Here is a 16,615-nt window from a genome sequence, read left to right on the forward strand (position 1 = left end):
CAAATTCCTAGAAAAATATCATCTAGGCTGTAACAACAGGCAAGAGAACAAAATACTGCAAATACCACAGGAAACATGCTCCTAGAGAGTACAGACCAAGAGCAGCTGAGCATACCCTGACCCTATGGAACGGGGAGAGCAGAGAGCACATGATGTAGATGGGTGTGCTGTCCACTTTGGGTCCACCTGACACTCTGAAATCCATTAAGAAAGTTATAGCATGGTTTCTGCCCTAGACACTTACTGGGTAAAGAGCACATGAAAACTAAATTAACAGTACCTTAACATATGTAAAAAGCGAAACCATGTCTGTGCAACACACTCGTTATCCATTTCAGGAGGGATCAGACTGGCATCTTCATCAGGAACTTTAAATGGAGGAAATGAAGGACCATATGTAAAGCGTAGCAATCTAGAAAAAAAAAAGAAAAGCACACAACTAAGTTCATTTCTTAACTAGAATGAATAATACGTTTAAGCATTAAAATACAAGAGAAAATAGATGAAACATGTATTTATATCTCACTGAAGTAAGATAAATAAAACCCTTGTTTATAAAACAAATTAGAAGCAAATTTCTAGTTTTGTTTTTTTGTTTTTTAAATCTTCACCCGAGGATATTTTTTCCAATTGATTTTTAGAGAGAGTGGAAGAAGTGAGGAGGAGGGGGGGAGAAAAACAGAGAAACATCCATGTGAGAGAGATACATCAATTGGCTGCCTCCCGCACATCAGGGGCCAGGGATCAAACCTGCAACAGAGGTACCTGCCCTTGACCGGGAAATGAACCCGCAACCCTTCAGTGTGCAGGCTGACGCTCTAACCACTGAGTCAAACCAGCCAGGGCCAAATTTCTAGTTTATAAAAGGATTTTAAAACATTTATTCATTTGTTTATTATTTGTTTATTATTTATAATAGCTATATTTATATTTTACTATATTTTATAAATTATAACTTATATAACTACGTATCATTTAAATTTATAACATTATAAGTTGTATAAACTAAATATTACACATAAATTTTATATTTTATCTTATAAATGATAGCTTTATATTATATACTAGAGGCCTGGTGCACAAATTCGTGCATGGGTGGGGTCCACCCAGCCCGCCCCAATTGGGGCTGACTGGGGCCAGCTGGCTGGAGGGAGGGGTCACAGGAGGTTGGCCAGCCAGCCCCACCCCTATTGGGCGGGTTGGCCGGCCGCAGTGCGTGTCATAGCGACCAGTCGCTCCGGTCATTCAGCTTATATAGAGAGAGATATTGATATAGATATAGATATAGATTTACAATTACATAACGCTGTAGTATTTAACATAAATTTAAAGTTATATATTACTAACTTATACAATTATAAATTATTTTCAACTTTTTGTTTATAAATAATTGCAAATGACATAAATAATAATCCTATATAATAAAAGCCTAATATGCTAAGTGTCCGGTCGGCTGTTCAACCAATCAAAGCGTAATAAGCTAATGATATGCTAAAGCCACTCAACCGCTCGCTATGACATGCATTGACCACCAGGGTCCAGACAGTCGACTGGTTGACCAGTCGCCATGACATGCACTGACCACCAGGGGGCAGACACTCCGACTGGTAGGTTAGCTTGCTGCTGGGGTCCGGCCGATCGGACAGAGCGAGACAGGCCAGACAGGCCCTGAAGCCCTACGGTGATCCCTCCCCAGCTGGCCAACCTCCCGAATCCCTCCCCGGCCCCAAGCATGCACTGGTGGGGGTCCCTCGGCCTGGCCTGCACCCTCTCACAATCCAGGACCCCTTGGGGATGTTGGAGAGCCGGTTTCAGCCCAATCCTGCAGGCCAGGTGAAGGGACCCCACTGGTGTACGAATTTGTGCACCGGGCCTCTAGTTTAATGATAATCACATAATGGAATTATCTATAATAATAAAAGCTTAATATCCTAATTAGATGGGACAGCTGAACGACCTTCTGGACGACCTTCCAGACAACCTTCCAGATGAAACTGGGGCTGCAAGGGCTGAGGCAAGCTGTGGCTGCGAGGGCCAAGCCCTTTGCATGAATTTCGTGCACCGGGCCTCAGTATTTATATAATTATCTAGTTATATAAGTAATAAGTTATTTATATTATTTTAAAGATTTATCTCACTGCAAATTCCTTCAACACAACTAAGCCATAATTTGTTCATAATAATAACTGTTAAATAGCTTTACACAAAGTTGAGAATTCATAGTGTACCTTAAAAGTAATTCAACAATTCAATTACTTAATTTAACAGTAATATTCCAAATGCACTAAAAACTGTTCAAAGCCCTTTATTACACATCTGGAGATTAGATCTTAATAAAATAACCAGAATATACACATAGACAATGGATAAAACATTCATATCAATAACATTTTTAAGGTAAAATACTGGTAACAACATCAATATAAAAAAAAAACATAGGGAAATTATTATTTTTTAAGATTTTTTTATTGATTTTGAGAGAGAAGGGGGAGGGAGAGAAACATCCATCAGCTGCCTCCTGCGTGCCTCCCAGGTATGTGCCCTGACCAGGAATCAAACTGGCAACCTTTCAGTGCATGGGACAATGTCCAACCAACTGTGCCACACTGGCCAGAGCAAAAATAGGAAAATCATTAAATGAATTCTAATTCCATGAAAAACTAAAAATCCATTAAAAATATGATCTCAAGATATAGCTATGAAAAAAGGCATATATGATAAAAATCAGACATTAAATGAAAAAAAGCAGATAGTACAGTGAATAAATCTCAAACTGATTTTTTTAAAAAAGAAATGGGAAAAAATTCATTCAACTGTAACACTGGTTGTCTGTAAGTGATAAATATTTCCCCATACACCTTCCAAATTTTTTAATTATAAGTATGTATTACTTTTACAGTCAAGATAAAAGTATTATTTAAAAATAGGGGTATAATATTGACATTCAGCAAGACTACCAGAATCAACAGAATATTCCAAATGTTCACTGTTTAGTTTAAATAGTGATAAAGATATAAATATTTTATTAATTCAGAAAAAGAGCAATTTACCTCCTGATACCCACAAATTATTTGTGCGCCCCCAATCAAACCTGAATCATACCAAATCTCTAGATCTAATTCCCAGTTGACAGGAAATACAGGTAATAAAGGAACATGTTAATTAACACACGTAGAACATAATCAGGAAAATCCAGAATGTGAAACATTATAAAACAAGCAACCCAATTTCTTCAACCAAAAAAAAAGTACAAAGAAATAAAAATGAGAAAGAGAAACCTATAATTTAAAATAGGCTTAAGAAACATGTCAACTAAACACAGTATCTAAACCTTTTTTTGTTTTTGGATTCAATAGAACCAACTATAAAAAAAGAAAAGGATACTGAGACATTCAGGGACATTTGAACATTCAATGGTTAATATTAAATAACTAGAGGCCCGGTGCACAAAAATTTGTGCACTGGGGGGGGGGGGCGAGGGGGGGTCCCTCAGCCCAGCCTGTGCCCTCTCGCAGTCTGGGACCCCTCGGGAGATAACGCCCTGCTGGCTTAGGCCTGCTCCCGGGTGGCAGAGGGCAGGCCCAATCCCTAGGTGCAGCCCCTGGTCGGGCTCAGAGCAGGGCCGATTGGGGAGTTGGGGCGCCGCCCCGTCATGCACAGAGCAGGGCGGATCAGGAGGTTGCGATGCCACCCTCAGTCATGTTCAGGGTAGGGCCAATTAGGGGGTTGGGGCACCGCCCCCTGTCACACTCAAGGCAGGGTCGATGGGGAGGTTGCGGCGCCACCCCCTGTCACGCACAGAGCAGGGCCCATCAGGGGGTTGGGGAGCTCTCCCCTGTCACTCACAGAGCAGGGCCCATCAGGGGGTTGGGGAGCTCCCCCCTGTCACTCACAGAGTAGGGCCGATAGGGGAGTTGGGGTACCGCCCCTGTCACACACAGAGCAGGGCAGATCAGGGGGTTGGGGTGCCGCCCTCTATCACCCACAGAACAGGGCTGATCAGGGGGTTGGGGCACCGCCACTGTCACACTCAGGGCAGGGCCAATGGGGAGGTTATGGCTCTACCCTGTCACACACAGAGCAGGGCCCGTGGGGGTGTGAGGGGGGTGGGGCGCCGCCCTCTATCACCCACAGAACAGGGCCGATCAGGGGGTTGGGGCGCCACCACTGTCACACTCAGGGCAGGGCTGATGGGGAGGTTATGGCTCTACCCCGTCACACACAGAGCAGGGCCCGTGGGGGGGGGGGGATTGGGGCACTGCACCCTGTCACACACAGAGCAGGGCCGATCAGGGAGTTTGGGCGCTGCCCCCTGTCACGCTGATCCCAGTGCCGGGAGGCCTCGCAGCTCCGCTGATCCCGGTGCTGGGAGGCATATTACACTTTTACTATATAGCATAGAGGCCTGGTGCATGGGTGGGGGCCGGCTGGTTTGACCTGAAGGGTGTCCTGGATCAGGGTGGGGGTCCCCACTGGGGTGCCTGGCCAGCCTGGGTGAGGGGATGATGGCTGTTTGCAGCTGGTCACACACCCTTCAGGGTGGGGGTCCCCAATGGGGTGCCTGGCCAGTCTGGGTGAGGGGCTGAGGGCTGTTTTCAGGCTGGGGGTGACTGAAGCTCCCAACCGCTCCTTTTTTTCTTTTTTTCTTTTTTTTTTTATTCTGGGCCAGCTTTAGCTCTGGCTTCAGCTCTGAGGCCTCTGCTGCTGGGAAAGCGGAAACCCTCGGGCCCAGACTTGTTTGGGTTCTATAATCGAAACTCTGTATCAACTCCAGCTCTGAGATTCCAGCTCACTGAAAGCAGGTTTCTGGGGTTTTGTTTAGCTTCTATATTTGTAACTATGTTTTAAACTGCCCGCTCAGAGGCCGGCAAGGCAGGCGGGGAACGTTGGAGTCCGCTGTCACTGAAGCAAGCAAGCCTCATTCATGTTCGCTTTAAGCTGCCTGGCTGCCGGCCGCCATCTTGGCTGGCAGTTAATTTGCATATCTCGCTGATTAGCCAATGGGAAGAATAGCGGTCGTACGCCAATTACCATGTTTCTCTTTTATTAGATAGGATTGTTAAGATTTTTTTTGTACAATAATGGTATTGTGACTATGTTTAAAAAAGAATCTTCATTTGCCCTGGCTTGTGTGTTTAGTGGTTAGAGGGTTGACCCATGCACCAAAGGGTCAAGGGTTGGATTCCTGGTCAAGGGCACATCCGGGGTTGCAGGTTCAATCTAAGTGCGAGAGGCAACCGATCAATATGTCTCTCTCACATTGATGTTTCTCCCTCTCTCTTTCTCCCCCCTCCCTCCCTCCTTTCCACTCTCTCTAAACATCAATGGAAAAAATATCCTCAAGTGAGGATTAAAAATAATAATAAAATAAAAACACAATAAAATTGGCTTGATTCTGTATCAAAGTACCACAATAATAGACACAAGGTATAGGCTTTTTACAATGTATTCCATGAATCCAAAAAAGACAGAACTAGTTAAGACGGATGAAGGAAGGTAAGTCAATGACAATAACCTACCTTGAAGTGAGTGCACAGATGACCTTGCTCCACTGCTCCACCACAGCCGGGTGGTGCCTCCAGTTAGCCACCATCTCCTTAGCTGTTTTCCAATATGGAGGTGTTGGGAAGCACCGAGTACAAGCTAGTAACCAAACCTCAAAGAGAACACCAATCAACTTCTCTGCCAGATTCTCAGCAAGTCCACCTTACCAACAAAAAGAAAACATATCTTTAATATACTTATTTTTAAAGCAGAATCTTCAATTCACTGATTTAAAAGGGCTGGTCAAAAAATTAAAATAACTGCAATGGTAAGTTTTTACTTTCAAACAATTTAATAGTAAGAACAAGAAAAGGGTCTTGGGAATGCCTATGAAGGAAATCATAGCTATATTAACCAGTTATCACTTTGAAAGTTTTCAAGTCACCCTGCTCAGTTTTTATCCAAGATCTTAATCTTCTAGCAAGTGGGACAGGAGCACATTGGGGAGAGAGGAAAGAATGAGTGCCTAAGATGAGCAACCTCCCATAATCCTCACATTAATTCTACAGAGTAAGTATTTATAAAACCTACTAGAGGCCCTGTGCACAACATTCGTGCACTGGGGGTGTGGGGGGGTTCCTTCAGCCTGCCTGTGCCCTCTCGCAGCCTGGGAACCCTTGGGGGATATCCGCCTAGGGGTCCTTAGTGCTGCCGTAGAGGCGGGAGCGGCTCCCACCACCGCCAGTGCACTTGCCAGCTGTGAGCCCAGCTTCTGGCTGAGTGGCACTCCGCTGTGGGAGTGCACTGACCACCAGAGGGCAGCTCCTGCATTGAGCATCTGCTGCCTGGTGGTCAGTGCGCATCATAGAGACCGGTGGTTTTGCTGTAACAGTCACTGGGCTTTTATATATATAGATATAGATAAGCTACTGTTCCTATCATTATAAAAAAATATATTAATTCACCCTACCATCACTGAAGATAAAATAACTTCATATCATGCTTTTCAGGGTTTCTATTCTAAGAATTGTTAACCTTGGTTTGTCAACTGTCATGCCAAATTTTAAATCCCCAGAGTCTACTATTCATGACTTTAAAAGTAAACTATTTGAAGCTCAGAAATAAATTAGAAAAAATAAGATAAACAAACCCTGAACAGTTGGAGGGGCTAGAAGTATGTCATTAATCTGCAGAAGAAACAACAATAAGACTTCCCAGGTTTCTCGGGCCATGATGGATGATTCGCGGGCCAGTTTCTGAATGGCTCTCAGGACCTGTAAGCATAGTCGGATCTGACTGGAGCCCTGTTCCTGTCTGAAGAAGATGGACAGATATCACTGACAATCCTTGAGAAGAGAAAGCAACAGTTTAAGGACAGGCAATTTATGGACACAGCAATGGTCCAATAATAGAGAATCAGCAGACCTAAGGACTAGGCACAACCTCTTCAGTTCAAAGTTACTTCTTAAAAACAACAACAACCCCCTGGAGATGGGCAAGGAGACACCTGATTGGTGGTGTTGCTCTTATATCAATCAGGTGCAAAGCAGATGTACAATCCTTAGTTCATCCTAGCTTGATGCTGTGTTGGTAGCCAGAGCTGTTTCATGACTGAGGCACATTAAAAAAAAAACAACAACAACAACAAAGTTACTTCTTCCCATCATATAGATCGGCACTCTGGGATCTCCCCATCATATAGTTCAGCACTCTGGGATCTCAAGCTACCACTCCTATGAGGACTTGAAAGCTCCTGGGGTGAGAGGGAATACTAGAAATGTAAGCTTCACCTCTGGACTTTCTATGTCTACAATATACCTGGCACGTGTCAAAAGGTATGTGATAGGTTTCTGTTGAATGAGTGAGCGAATACCCACAACCACTCCTGCTGCACACACTGAAGCAGAAAGACCTTTGTATTCTTTTTTAAAATTTTAAATGCACATTCATGAAAATACTGCATGGGATTTCATAGTGCTCACAGTCCCTATGAAGTTAATGTCTGTTAGCAAAGAACCTATGGACCCAATGGAATATCATTAACAGGTCCCTAAAACCCATGAGGTATGCAGGTAATTGCCTCAGAGATGAGGACCTGCTACTGCTATTCTAATAAAAAAGGCACCTTAACCCAAAATGGGGGCTCCAAAGTTTCTCATATGTCCTAGAAGAACAGTTTTATAACTCTTTAGTGCACAGGATCATTTTTTTCCACGGGAATATAATAGTCAAACTATTCGGGCTGGGGTTGAAGAGGAAAGGAGATATAGGCCCAAGTCCAAACCCTTATCCCCACTCTCCAAAGTAGACCATGTTAGAATTTTGAGAATAGTAGGAAACCCACTGCATAAGCAAATGGTGAGTTGGCTTCCAGACTTCCTATATGAAACTCAAAACAAGTAACTAATATCTACACTAATAAAAGAGAAAAATGGTAATTGGCGTATGACGATACCCTTTTCATTGGCTAATCAGGGCTATATGCAAATTAACTGCCAACTAAGATTGGCAGTTAACTGCCAACAAGATGGCGGTTAATTTGCATATGTAGGCACAATGCAGGGAGGCGAAAGGGAAAGCAGGAAGAAGCCCCCTGCCACTGACAGTGATCGGAAACCCAGGGGGGAGCTAAGAGCTGGGGGGCAGGGCAAAGGTGGCCCTGGGGCCGCCTTTGCCCTGCCCCCCAGCCATGATCGGAGAATCAGGCGCCTTTGCCGCCCTGGCCAGTGATAGCAGGAAGTAGGGGTGGAGCCAGCGATGGGAGCTGGACACGGTCGAAGCTGGAAGTCCCGGGAGCTAGGGGTCCCTTGCCTGGGCCTAAAGCGGAGCCCACGATCGCGGGGCCGCTGCAGCTGCGGGTCCCCGCTGCCCGGGCCGGACACCTAGGCCAGAGGCGTTAGGCCTGGGCAGGGGCGGAGCCTGCAACCGTGGGGAGCTGGGGGTCCCCTGCCCAGGCCTGACACCTCTGCCGGAGGCCTCAGGCCTGGTCAAGGGGCCGATCCGGTGATTGGTGATCGGAGGGTGATGAGGGTCAACTCCTCTGGCTGAGGCATCAGGCCTGGGCGGGGGGCTGAGCCAGGGATTGGGGGGATATGATGGTCCCCTTGCCCAGGCCTGAAGCCTGGGTCAGAGGCGTCAGGCTTGGGCGGGGGGTGGAGCAAGCGATCAGAGGGAGATGGGGGTCCCCTGCCCAGGCATGATTCCTGGGCCAGAGGCCTCAGGCCTGGGCGGGGGCCAGAGCCAGTGATCGGGGGGAGATGTGGGTCCCCTGTCCAAGCCTGACACCTCTGGCGGAGGCGTCAGGCCTGGGCAAGGGGCCGATCAGGTGATCAGAGGGTGATGGGGGTCTACGCCTCTGGCTGAGGCATCAGGCCTAGGCAAGGGGCAGAGCCAGCAATCGGAGGGGCTGGGGGCGGAACCAGTGATGGGGGGAAATGAGGGTCCCCTGCCCAGACCTGACGCCTCTGTCAGAGGCGTCAGGCCTGGGCAAGGGGCCAATCCTGCGATTGGAGGTTGATGGGGGTCAACGCCTGAGGGCTCCCAGTATGTGAGAGGGTGCAGGCTGGGCTGAGGGACACTCCCCCCCCCCCCCCACACACACACCCAGTGCATGAATTTCGTGCACTGGGCCCCTAGTTATTGAAATAAATCTTAAAGCCAAATTTTTATATATTATGACATGTCATAAAGAACTAATAAAATATGTCTTAATCAGAGTAGGAAATCTCAGACCCTCCTCAAGAAATCCAGAAACTCAAGCGAGTACCCCTAGAACTCTTACCCCAACCTTAGAATAGACATTCTCAGATTCTAAGCCATGACCCAGAAAAAACTTACCCTCAAGTTGCAAACAAATGACACCACTAAGTTTTCCCAAAAGAAGTCAAACCTAAAGCAAAATGATGAGACATTCACCTAGGAAAAGTCAAGAGCCCTCAAGAATTGTCAATTCAGTAGCATCCAAGTTTCTAAAGCTTAGAGAAATGAGGTAATCTTTACTAAAAAATAGAAAAGTCTAAACACCAGAGACTTTTCCCAATATTTTCAAAAGTAACTTGTGCTCTTCAGAAAAACTGTTCTAGAACAGGGGCTAGTGAACTGTGGCCCATGAATCAAAACTAGCCCTGCCATTACTTTTTGCAAATAAAGTTATATTAGAACACAGCCATGCTCATTCATTTATATACTGTCTGTGGCTGCTTTCTCTACAACAAGTAGGTACTATATGAACCCACAAAGCCTAAAATATTTACTACCTGGTGCTTTATGGAAAACTTTGCCAACTACACAGCTTTATAAGAATATTATGTTTTTCAAAGTCCAGTATAAATATCTGAGCAATAGATCAAAACCCTAACCATTTTTTAAAAATGGTTCACTTTTTTCTCAATTATGACAGAAAAAGGAAGAGAAAGGCAAAAGAGAAAGATTATATCTACTCTGACTTAATCTTACAAAGAAGGCAGTTTCCTTTTTATAGTGTCACTTTTTATAAAAACCACTAAGTAAATTTGGTAACAATTTTCTGAACTATCTGAATCAAAAAAAATTTTAATTTCCAATAATGGGAAATGAGATCATAACTCACAATATTTAGCACTGGAATTATTCAGCTCTCTAAGATATTCTTGACCAGGAGAACTCTAAAACTCAGTTTAATACCCTCTCAGAAGTATGCACACACACACTTTTGAGAAACAAGCTAATTACAAATTGTAGCATGAATCATTTGTAAGGTGTCATGATTCTCAAAAGAAAAAAGCAAAAGCCTAATGAACTCAAATGACATTGACTTTTTCATCAATACAGATTGAACACTAAGAGGTAGTAAGGGTACAGAGAAGAAGACGCAATGATTTACAACTCATCAAATTGTCCCATGTATAATCAAAAAGGCCAGCAAATTGGTCTCCTAAATGGGATAACAAGAAAGCATTAAAACTATTTGAGAACCTGTTTTGCCACAAACAATATGCAAATTACTGCCAACCATTTCCTGTTATTATTTCCATTTGAAATCAATAAACACAAGCAACCAGCATTTAATTCACACTAAAGGTAATATCAGTATTGCACCAGACACTGTAGAAGCCTAAAATATGTACAGCTCAGTAGCTGCTCTTAAGTTGGTTAGATGGGGAAATGAGACATACACACTTTAAAACCTCAGGAAGATATAAGAGTAACATAGGAAGTACCATACAGGTTCACACCAGGTTTGGTTACTATGGGCCTCGATGGTAAGGTAAGGCTTCTCTTTAGAAGATAAACCAACAAAAATGCAATGAGGACAGCTAGGAGAGGGAAAGGAGGAGTAGAATGACGAAAGAGTAGGTGATAATAGGGAAGATCTTTAAGGAATGTTTAATTTATGAGTCTGACCAAAGAGCTCATGCATATTTAGTAGCAGCTAATCTGGCTAGGGGCCAGATTACAACAGGCATATCACACAAGGTAAGGAGTTTACTCTTAATCCTAGACACTAGAGTTCTTAATGGATATTTTTTCTTTTTAATTCCAATTCCCCAAAGTAACCTTGCTTCTAAATTTAAAAAGTTAAAATTTACAGAGCTTTGGATGGTTCAAAGTCCCTCACCATCTAACAGACCAAAAGCTCTAACTTTTCCAAAAGGATCTAATCCCCCTTGCCTCTTTCAAAGACAAAAAATAGCTAAAAATCTATTTTTCTTACAGAAAATACCCACAAATGTGTAGAGAACTAATGCTTCTTCATTAATTTATATATTTCCCAAATTCTTTACAATGACATAATTTTTTAAAAGCTGGAATAAAAAATTTAAGAACAAGTAAGGCACATATCCTACATTACAATATTAAGGACTTTGCCTCAGACATGGGGAGAAATCAATAACAAACTGTCAAGATATTCTTTTGGACTACCTACTATAAATTTGCCCATAATAATGTCAAGTCTGCTTACTTCACTGTTTTCATTCTCTCTTAGGAAAGATTCATTTTAAGGTAGAATAGAAGGCTTAGTTGCTTTTAGTTTAAGTGGAAACAAAAATTATGATAGGCTAAAAGTATGTCTTTTTGAGTGGAAAGGAAAGGGTTCACAGTATTTTAATATCTAATAGCTATCAGATTTAGAAGAAAAGCCAAAAGCCTTTAAAATGGGCACACACTTAAACATATAAGCCCATCTCTCCTAACATTCATATTAATATACTCTTTAAACAAGTAATGAAAGTTAACTGTTCAAAGGACTAACAATGAAATCAGTTCCTGTAATACAAAAAAAGTAAAACTTATGAATATTTTACTATGATCTTGATAAAAGGCCAGATAGACAGGTATAGCTTACCTTGGTACAAAAAGATTTTGCAGGTGTTTTAGTATACTTTGAACATATAGATTTGGTTCTTTAATAACTGGCAACGGAATAGAATCTTTCGGCAACACTAAAGCCATAATCCAGTCTGTATATACATCAACACAATATTTTACAGTTTCTCCATCCAATGGAAGGGTCAGTCCATAGCAAATTACTTCCATGGTCCATTTTACCTAAAAAAAAAAAAAAAAGAAAGGAAAATATACATATAAAATTATCACACATTCCAATCTATATCTCAATAGACTGATTTAAAATGCTAACCTCTTTTATTGACAAAAAACCCTCTCAATTGACAATATATTCATCTCAACACATATGTCAAACTTATTCTAAAGAATGTACCTTCCATGTATAAGGCATACTTAGACATTTCCCATGCAAAAGATTTAAGAAGAAAATAAATTACTTATTTCTAAATATTAAGCCTATATTGGCATTTACCCTTTAGATATTATTATTGTTTGCTCTGAAAATAAAAAGTTAAGTACAGGCAGGACACCTTGATTTTCCACAGAGATTGGAGGCAAAGAAATAGAAAACTTTTGATACTTTTCTCCACTTAATTACATGAGAGGACATGTACCATTTAGGAAATAATGTACACAAATTCAATCACATTCCATTTCCAGATTATGAAACATTAACAACAGAAAGGAAAATGAACTGCTCAACTCATATCTTGTGACTATTTTCTCTGCTAAAGAAAATAATATTTAAAATGGAAAGGTAAGAACAAACACAAGTGAGAAGGTACTAAAGCTGGGTAAGATATTAACAAGGCACTTAGCTGCACTAAATGAGTTACAGCCTTCCGACCCATTTGAATCACATCCTAGAGCAGGGGTGGGCAAACTTTTTGACTCGAGGGCCACAGTGGGTTCTTAAACTGGACCGGAGGGCCGGAACAAAAGCATGGATGGAGTGTTTGTGTGAACTAATATAAATTCAAAGTAAACATCATTACATAAAAGGGTACGGTCTTTTTTTTTTTTTTTAGTTTTATTCATTTCAAACTGGCCGGATCCGGCCCGCGGGCCGTAGTTTGCCCACGGCTGTCCTAGAGGCTGAAAGAACTTACCAGAAAGACTGCTGAACCATTGCTTACAGTCATGAAGAATGAATAAGGTATGATGAGAAAGAGAAAACAGCCCAATTTGCAAAAGAGGATGAAACTACATTCCAGGTACTGTAGAATGGAAAGTTTAAGTGAATTCCAGACAAAACTGGGACAAATTACTAAGCAGATGATCTGTGAGCACTTATAAAAGGGAAGCATGATCACTGGGAACCAGCCTGCTCAAAAAGAACAAGTCATGCCAGATAAGCTTCATTCCTTTTAAATAGGGTTACTATGAAGGCAGTTGACAATTGTATAATCCTGGCAGTTTATGAAGCACTTTCATAAATATCATCTAATAATCAAAATAACCCTGTGTGAGAGGGTAAACTATCCTGACTTTATAGATAAGAAAACTGGAGCTAAGCAAGATTAAGCAATTTGGCCCAAGTCACTGGTTTGGAAATGTTAGAGCTGAAAATTTGAACCCCCGTCTTCCAACTGGAAATATGAAGTTATTCTCAACATGCCATTAACAGCAATATTCTTTATAATAAAACCCTAATATGCAAATTGACCAAACAGTGGAATGACCAGTTGCTATGATACACACTGACAGCCAGGGGGCAGGCGCTCAGTGATGGTCAGTGCACTCCCACAGGGGGAGCACTGCTCAGGCTCATGGCTGGCGAGCTCAATGGTGGTGGCAGGAGCCTCTCCCACCTCCACAGCATCACTAAGGACCCCTTGGGGCCGTGGTCGGCAAACTGCAGCTCGTGAGCCACATGTGACTCTTTGGCCCCTTGAGTGTGGCTCTTCTACAAAATACCACGTGTGGGCGCGCACATACAGCGTGATTGAAACTTCGTGGCTCATGCACAGAAGTCAGTATTTTGTGGAAGAGCCACACTCAAGGGGCCAAAGAGCCGCATGTGGTTCGTGAGCTGCAGTTTGCCGAGCTGCAGTTTGCCAACCATTGCCTTGGGGGATATCTGACTGCAGGTTTAGGTCCGCTTGTGGGGAGCAAGCCTAAGCCGGTAGTCAGACATCCCCCGAGGGGTGCCGGACTGCAAGAGGGTGCAGGCCAAGCTAAGGAACCCCTCTCTTCCCCCAGTGCACGAATGTCATGCACCGGGCCTCTAGTAACAATATAATCTACACTAATAAAAGAGAAACATGGTAATTGGCGTACGACCGCTACCCTTTTCATTGGCTAATCAGCGAGATATGCAAATTAACTGTCAGCCAAGATGGCTACCGGCAGCCAGGCAGCTTGAAACTAACATGAGGCTTGCTTGCCTCAGTGACGGAGGATCGTTGGAGGAAACCAACGTTCCCCGCCTGCAGCTGCAGGCCTCTGAGTGGGCAGTTTAAGAAACATTGTAACAAATACCGCCGGACTTCAGCCAGCAGATTCGCAACATTGTAAGCAAAGGCCAGAAACCTACTTTCAGCTGCGGAGGCCTAAGAGCTGGAGCCAAGCCTCAAGGTAAAGCTGGCCCAGAATAAAAAAAAAAAAGAAAGAAAGAAAGGAGCGGTTGGGAACTTCAGTCACTCCCAGCCTGAAAACAGCCCTCAGCCCCTCACCCAGACTGGCCAGGCACCCCAGTGGGGACCCCCACCCTGATCCAGGACACCCTTCAGGGCAAACCAGCCGGCCCCACCCATGCACCAGGCCTCTACCCTATATAGTAAAAGGGTAATATGCCTCCTGGCACCGGGATCAGCGTGACAGGGGGCAGCGCCCAAACCCCCTGATCGCCCTGCGGCTCTGTGTGTGACAGGGGGCGGGGCCCCAACCCCCTGAGCAGCCCTGCTCTGTGCCTGATAGGGGGGAGCTCCCCAACCCCCCCCCCCCACGGGCCCTGCTCTGTGTGATGGGGTAGAGCCATAACCTCCCCATCGGCCCTGCCTTGAGTGTGACAGGGGGCGGTGCCTCAACCCCCTAATTGGCCCTACCCTGAACATGACTGAGGGTGGCATCGCAACCTCCTGATCCGCCCTGCTCTGTGCATGACAGGGGGCGGTGCCCCAACTCCCCAATCGGCCCTGCTCTGAGCCCGACCAGGGGCTGCACCTAGGGATTGGGCCTGCCCTCTGCCACCCGGGAGCAGGCCTAAGCCAGCAGGGCGTTATCTCCCGAGGGGTCCCAGACTGCGAGAGGGCACAGGCCGGGCTGAGGGACCCCCCCCCCCCCCCGCTCCCCCGAGTGCACAAATTTTTGTGCACCGGGCCTCTAGTGTAATATATAAAATAGCAATGGTCCTGACCAGGTGGCTCAGTTGGTTGGAGCATCAATTGTTGTGGGTTCAATTCCCAGTCAGGGAGCATGCCTAGGTTGCGGGTTCAATCCCCAGTTGGGGTACATATGGGAGGCAATCAACTGATGTTTCTTTCTCACATCGACATTTCTCTCTCTCTAAAAATCAATAAACATATCCTCAGGTGAGGATGCAAAATAAAAAAGCAGTAAGTATTAAAGAAGTCAGCACAGTGAAGGTGTGACAAATAGGGTGGAGGGCAGAATTTAGTTGCACAAGAGAAAGAATTTTAAAAGAGGTTACAAGTCCCTCTTACCAAAGACAAAGGAAAAGATATAATTGGTGATATCTTCACATCGTAGATTAACTGTATAATTCTAGAGGACACTAGATTCAAGGGCTACTCTCTCATATTCTTTTGAGGGTGGGAAAAAGAATAAACAAGGGCTGCACCAGAGAACCCCTATCTACTCATGTGCCATCTCTTCCCAGGACAAGGCAGCAAGGGATTATAAATACACCAAGAGGAGAGTGCACCATGACAAGTGCTGGTCCTTGGAATAAATCTCTATTAGGATACTCTGAAGAGAGAAAAATGCTCCTCCGAAAGAAATGAAGACCTTCCAAACACACTCTGAATATAAATCTGTAGACTGTGCCTTGGGTTTAAGAGAAAGGGCCTGACACTCAAGTCTCTGTCTTGGGCCTATAGCTCAAGTGGAGAATTGAGTCTGACTAGTAGGAAGTCCCAGCAGCCAATGATACAACCTATTCCTTGCAACTGCCACAAACCCTGAGCGTCCATGCCACTACCCAAATAAGGTCAACATAGAGAAGTCACATTGCATTGGGCAGAAATCCATTAAAAAGATGTCAAATTCATTTAATAAAGTTATATTTTCACATAGTAGAATGAAATGAAGAAACTTACTTCTTTGTCAGTTTTTAACAAACTCTCACTACTAGCCACTGAAGAAGTTACTAAGGCCTGCCCAAGAGGATGGACGACTGCATTTGCCACCTCTCGTCCAACGCTCTCTGGATAGCTGTGCAGAACACTGGTGTGACCCTGATCATTCTGAATCACCAAATGCAGGGACCTCCACTCAGAGTACATCGTGCCGCTAAAGTACTATCCAAATGGCACCTGAAAAGACAAAATAGAATTACATGTCAAATTATACTGTTGCAAATTAATAAAAGGAAGTAAAATACATATTTACCCTACAAAGCAAGATAAAGAAGCTGCAAATATTGCCTGAAGACGACTGAGAATAAAACACATCTAAAAGTTTTGAGAAATGTCCTAAAAATAGCCTCATGGTGGGATCACATAGGAAGGCAATCCCTGAGAAGCAGCTAGCTGCCCAAACACCTCCCCAAAAGAGCCCTCCTAACAGACAGACAGTCACTGTGCAAGGTGATAAATGATCAGATTTGGCACACTTATAGCAT

At 44.0% G+C, this 16,615-nt stretch overlaps 1 protein-coding gene and 1 pseudogene across 4 annotated transcripts in view; one reads left to right on the top strand and one right to left on the bottom strand.

Moving 5' to 3' along the window:
- The window catches only part of RALGAPB (Ral GTPase activating protein non-catalytic subunit beta), a 131,637-nt gene that overhangs the window by 66,601 nt on the left and 48,421 nt on the right, over positions 1 to 16,615 (bottom strand). For 3 of the 4 annotated variants that reach the window (XM_059707091.1, XM_059707092.1, XM_059707089.1), the window contains exons 2-6: positions 16,092 to 16,307; positions 11,810 to 12,012; positions 6,635 to 6,798; positions 5,520 to 5,706; positions 281 to 412 (exon numbers count right to left, since the gene is read on the bottom strand). In XM_059707091.1, the coding sequence (XP_059563074.1) occupies positions 281 to 412; positions 5,520 to 5,706; positions 6,635 to 6,798; positions 11,810 to 12,012; positions 16,092 to 16,277 (872 nt within the window). In that variant the 5' untranslated portion in view covers positions 16,278 to 16,307. Of the gene's footprint in view, positions 1 to 280; positions 413 to 5,519; positions 5,707 to 6,634; positions 6,831 to 11,809; positions 12,013 to 16,091; positions 16,308 to 16,615 lie in introns of those variants that run through there. The other variant, XM_059707093.1, reaches the window with a different exon arrangement.
- LOC132240391 (small nucleolar RNA SNORA48) lies at positions 6,965 to 7,108 on the top strand (annotated as a pseudogene).

This window comes from Myotis daubentonii, chromosome 8 (assembly GCF_963259705.1).
Source record: "Myotis daubentonii chromosome 8, mMyoDau2.1, whole genome shotgun sequence".
NCBI classification, from domain to species: Eukaryota; Metazoa; Chordata; class Mammalia; order Chiroptera; family Vespertilionidae; genus Myotis; species Myotis daubentonii.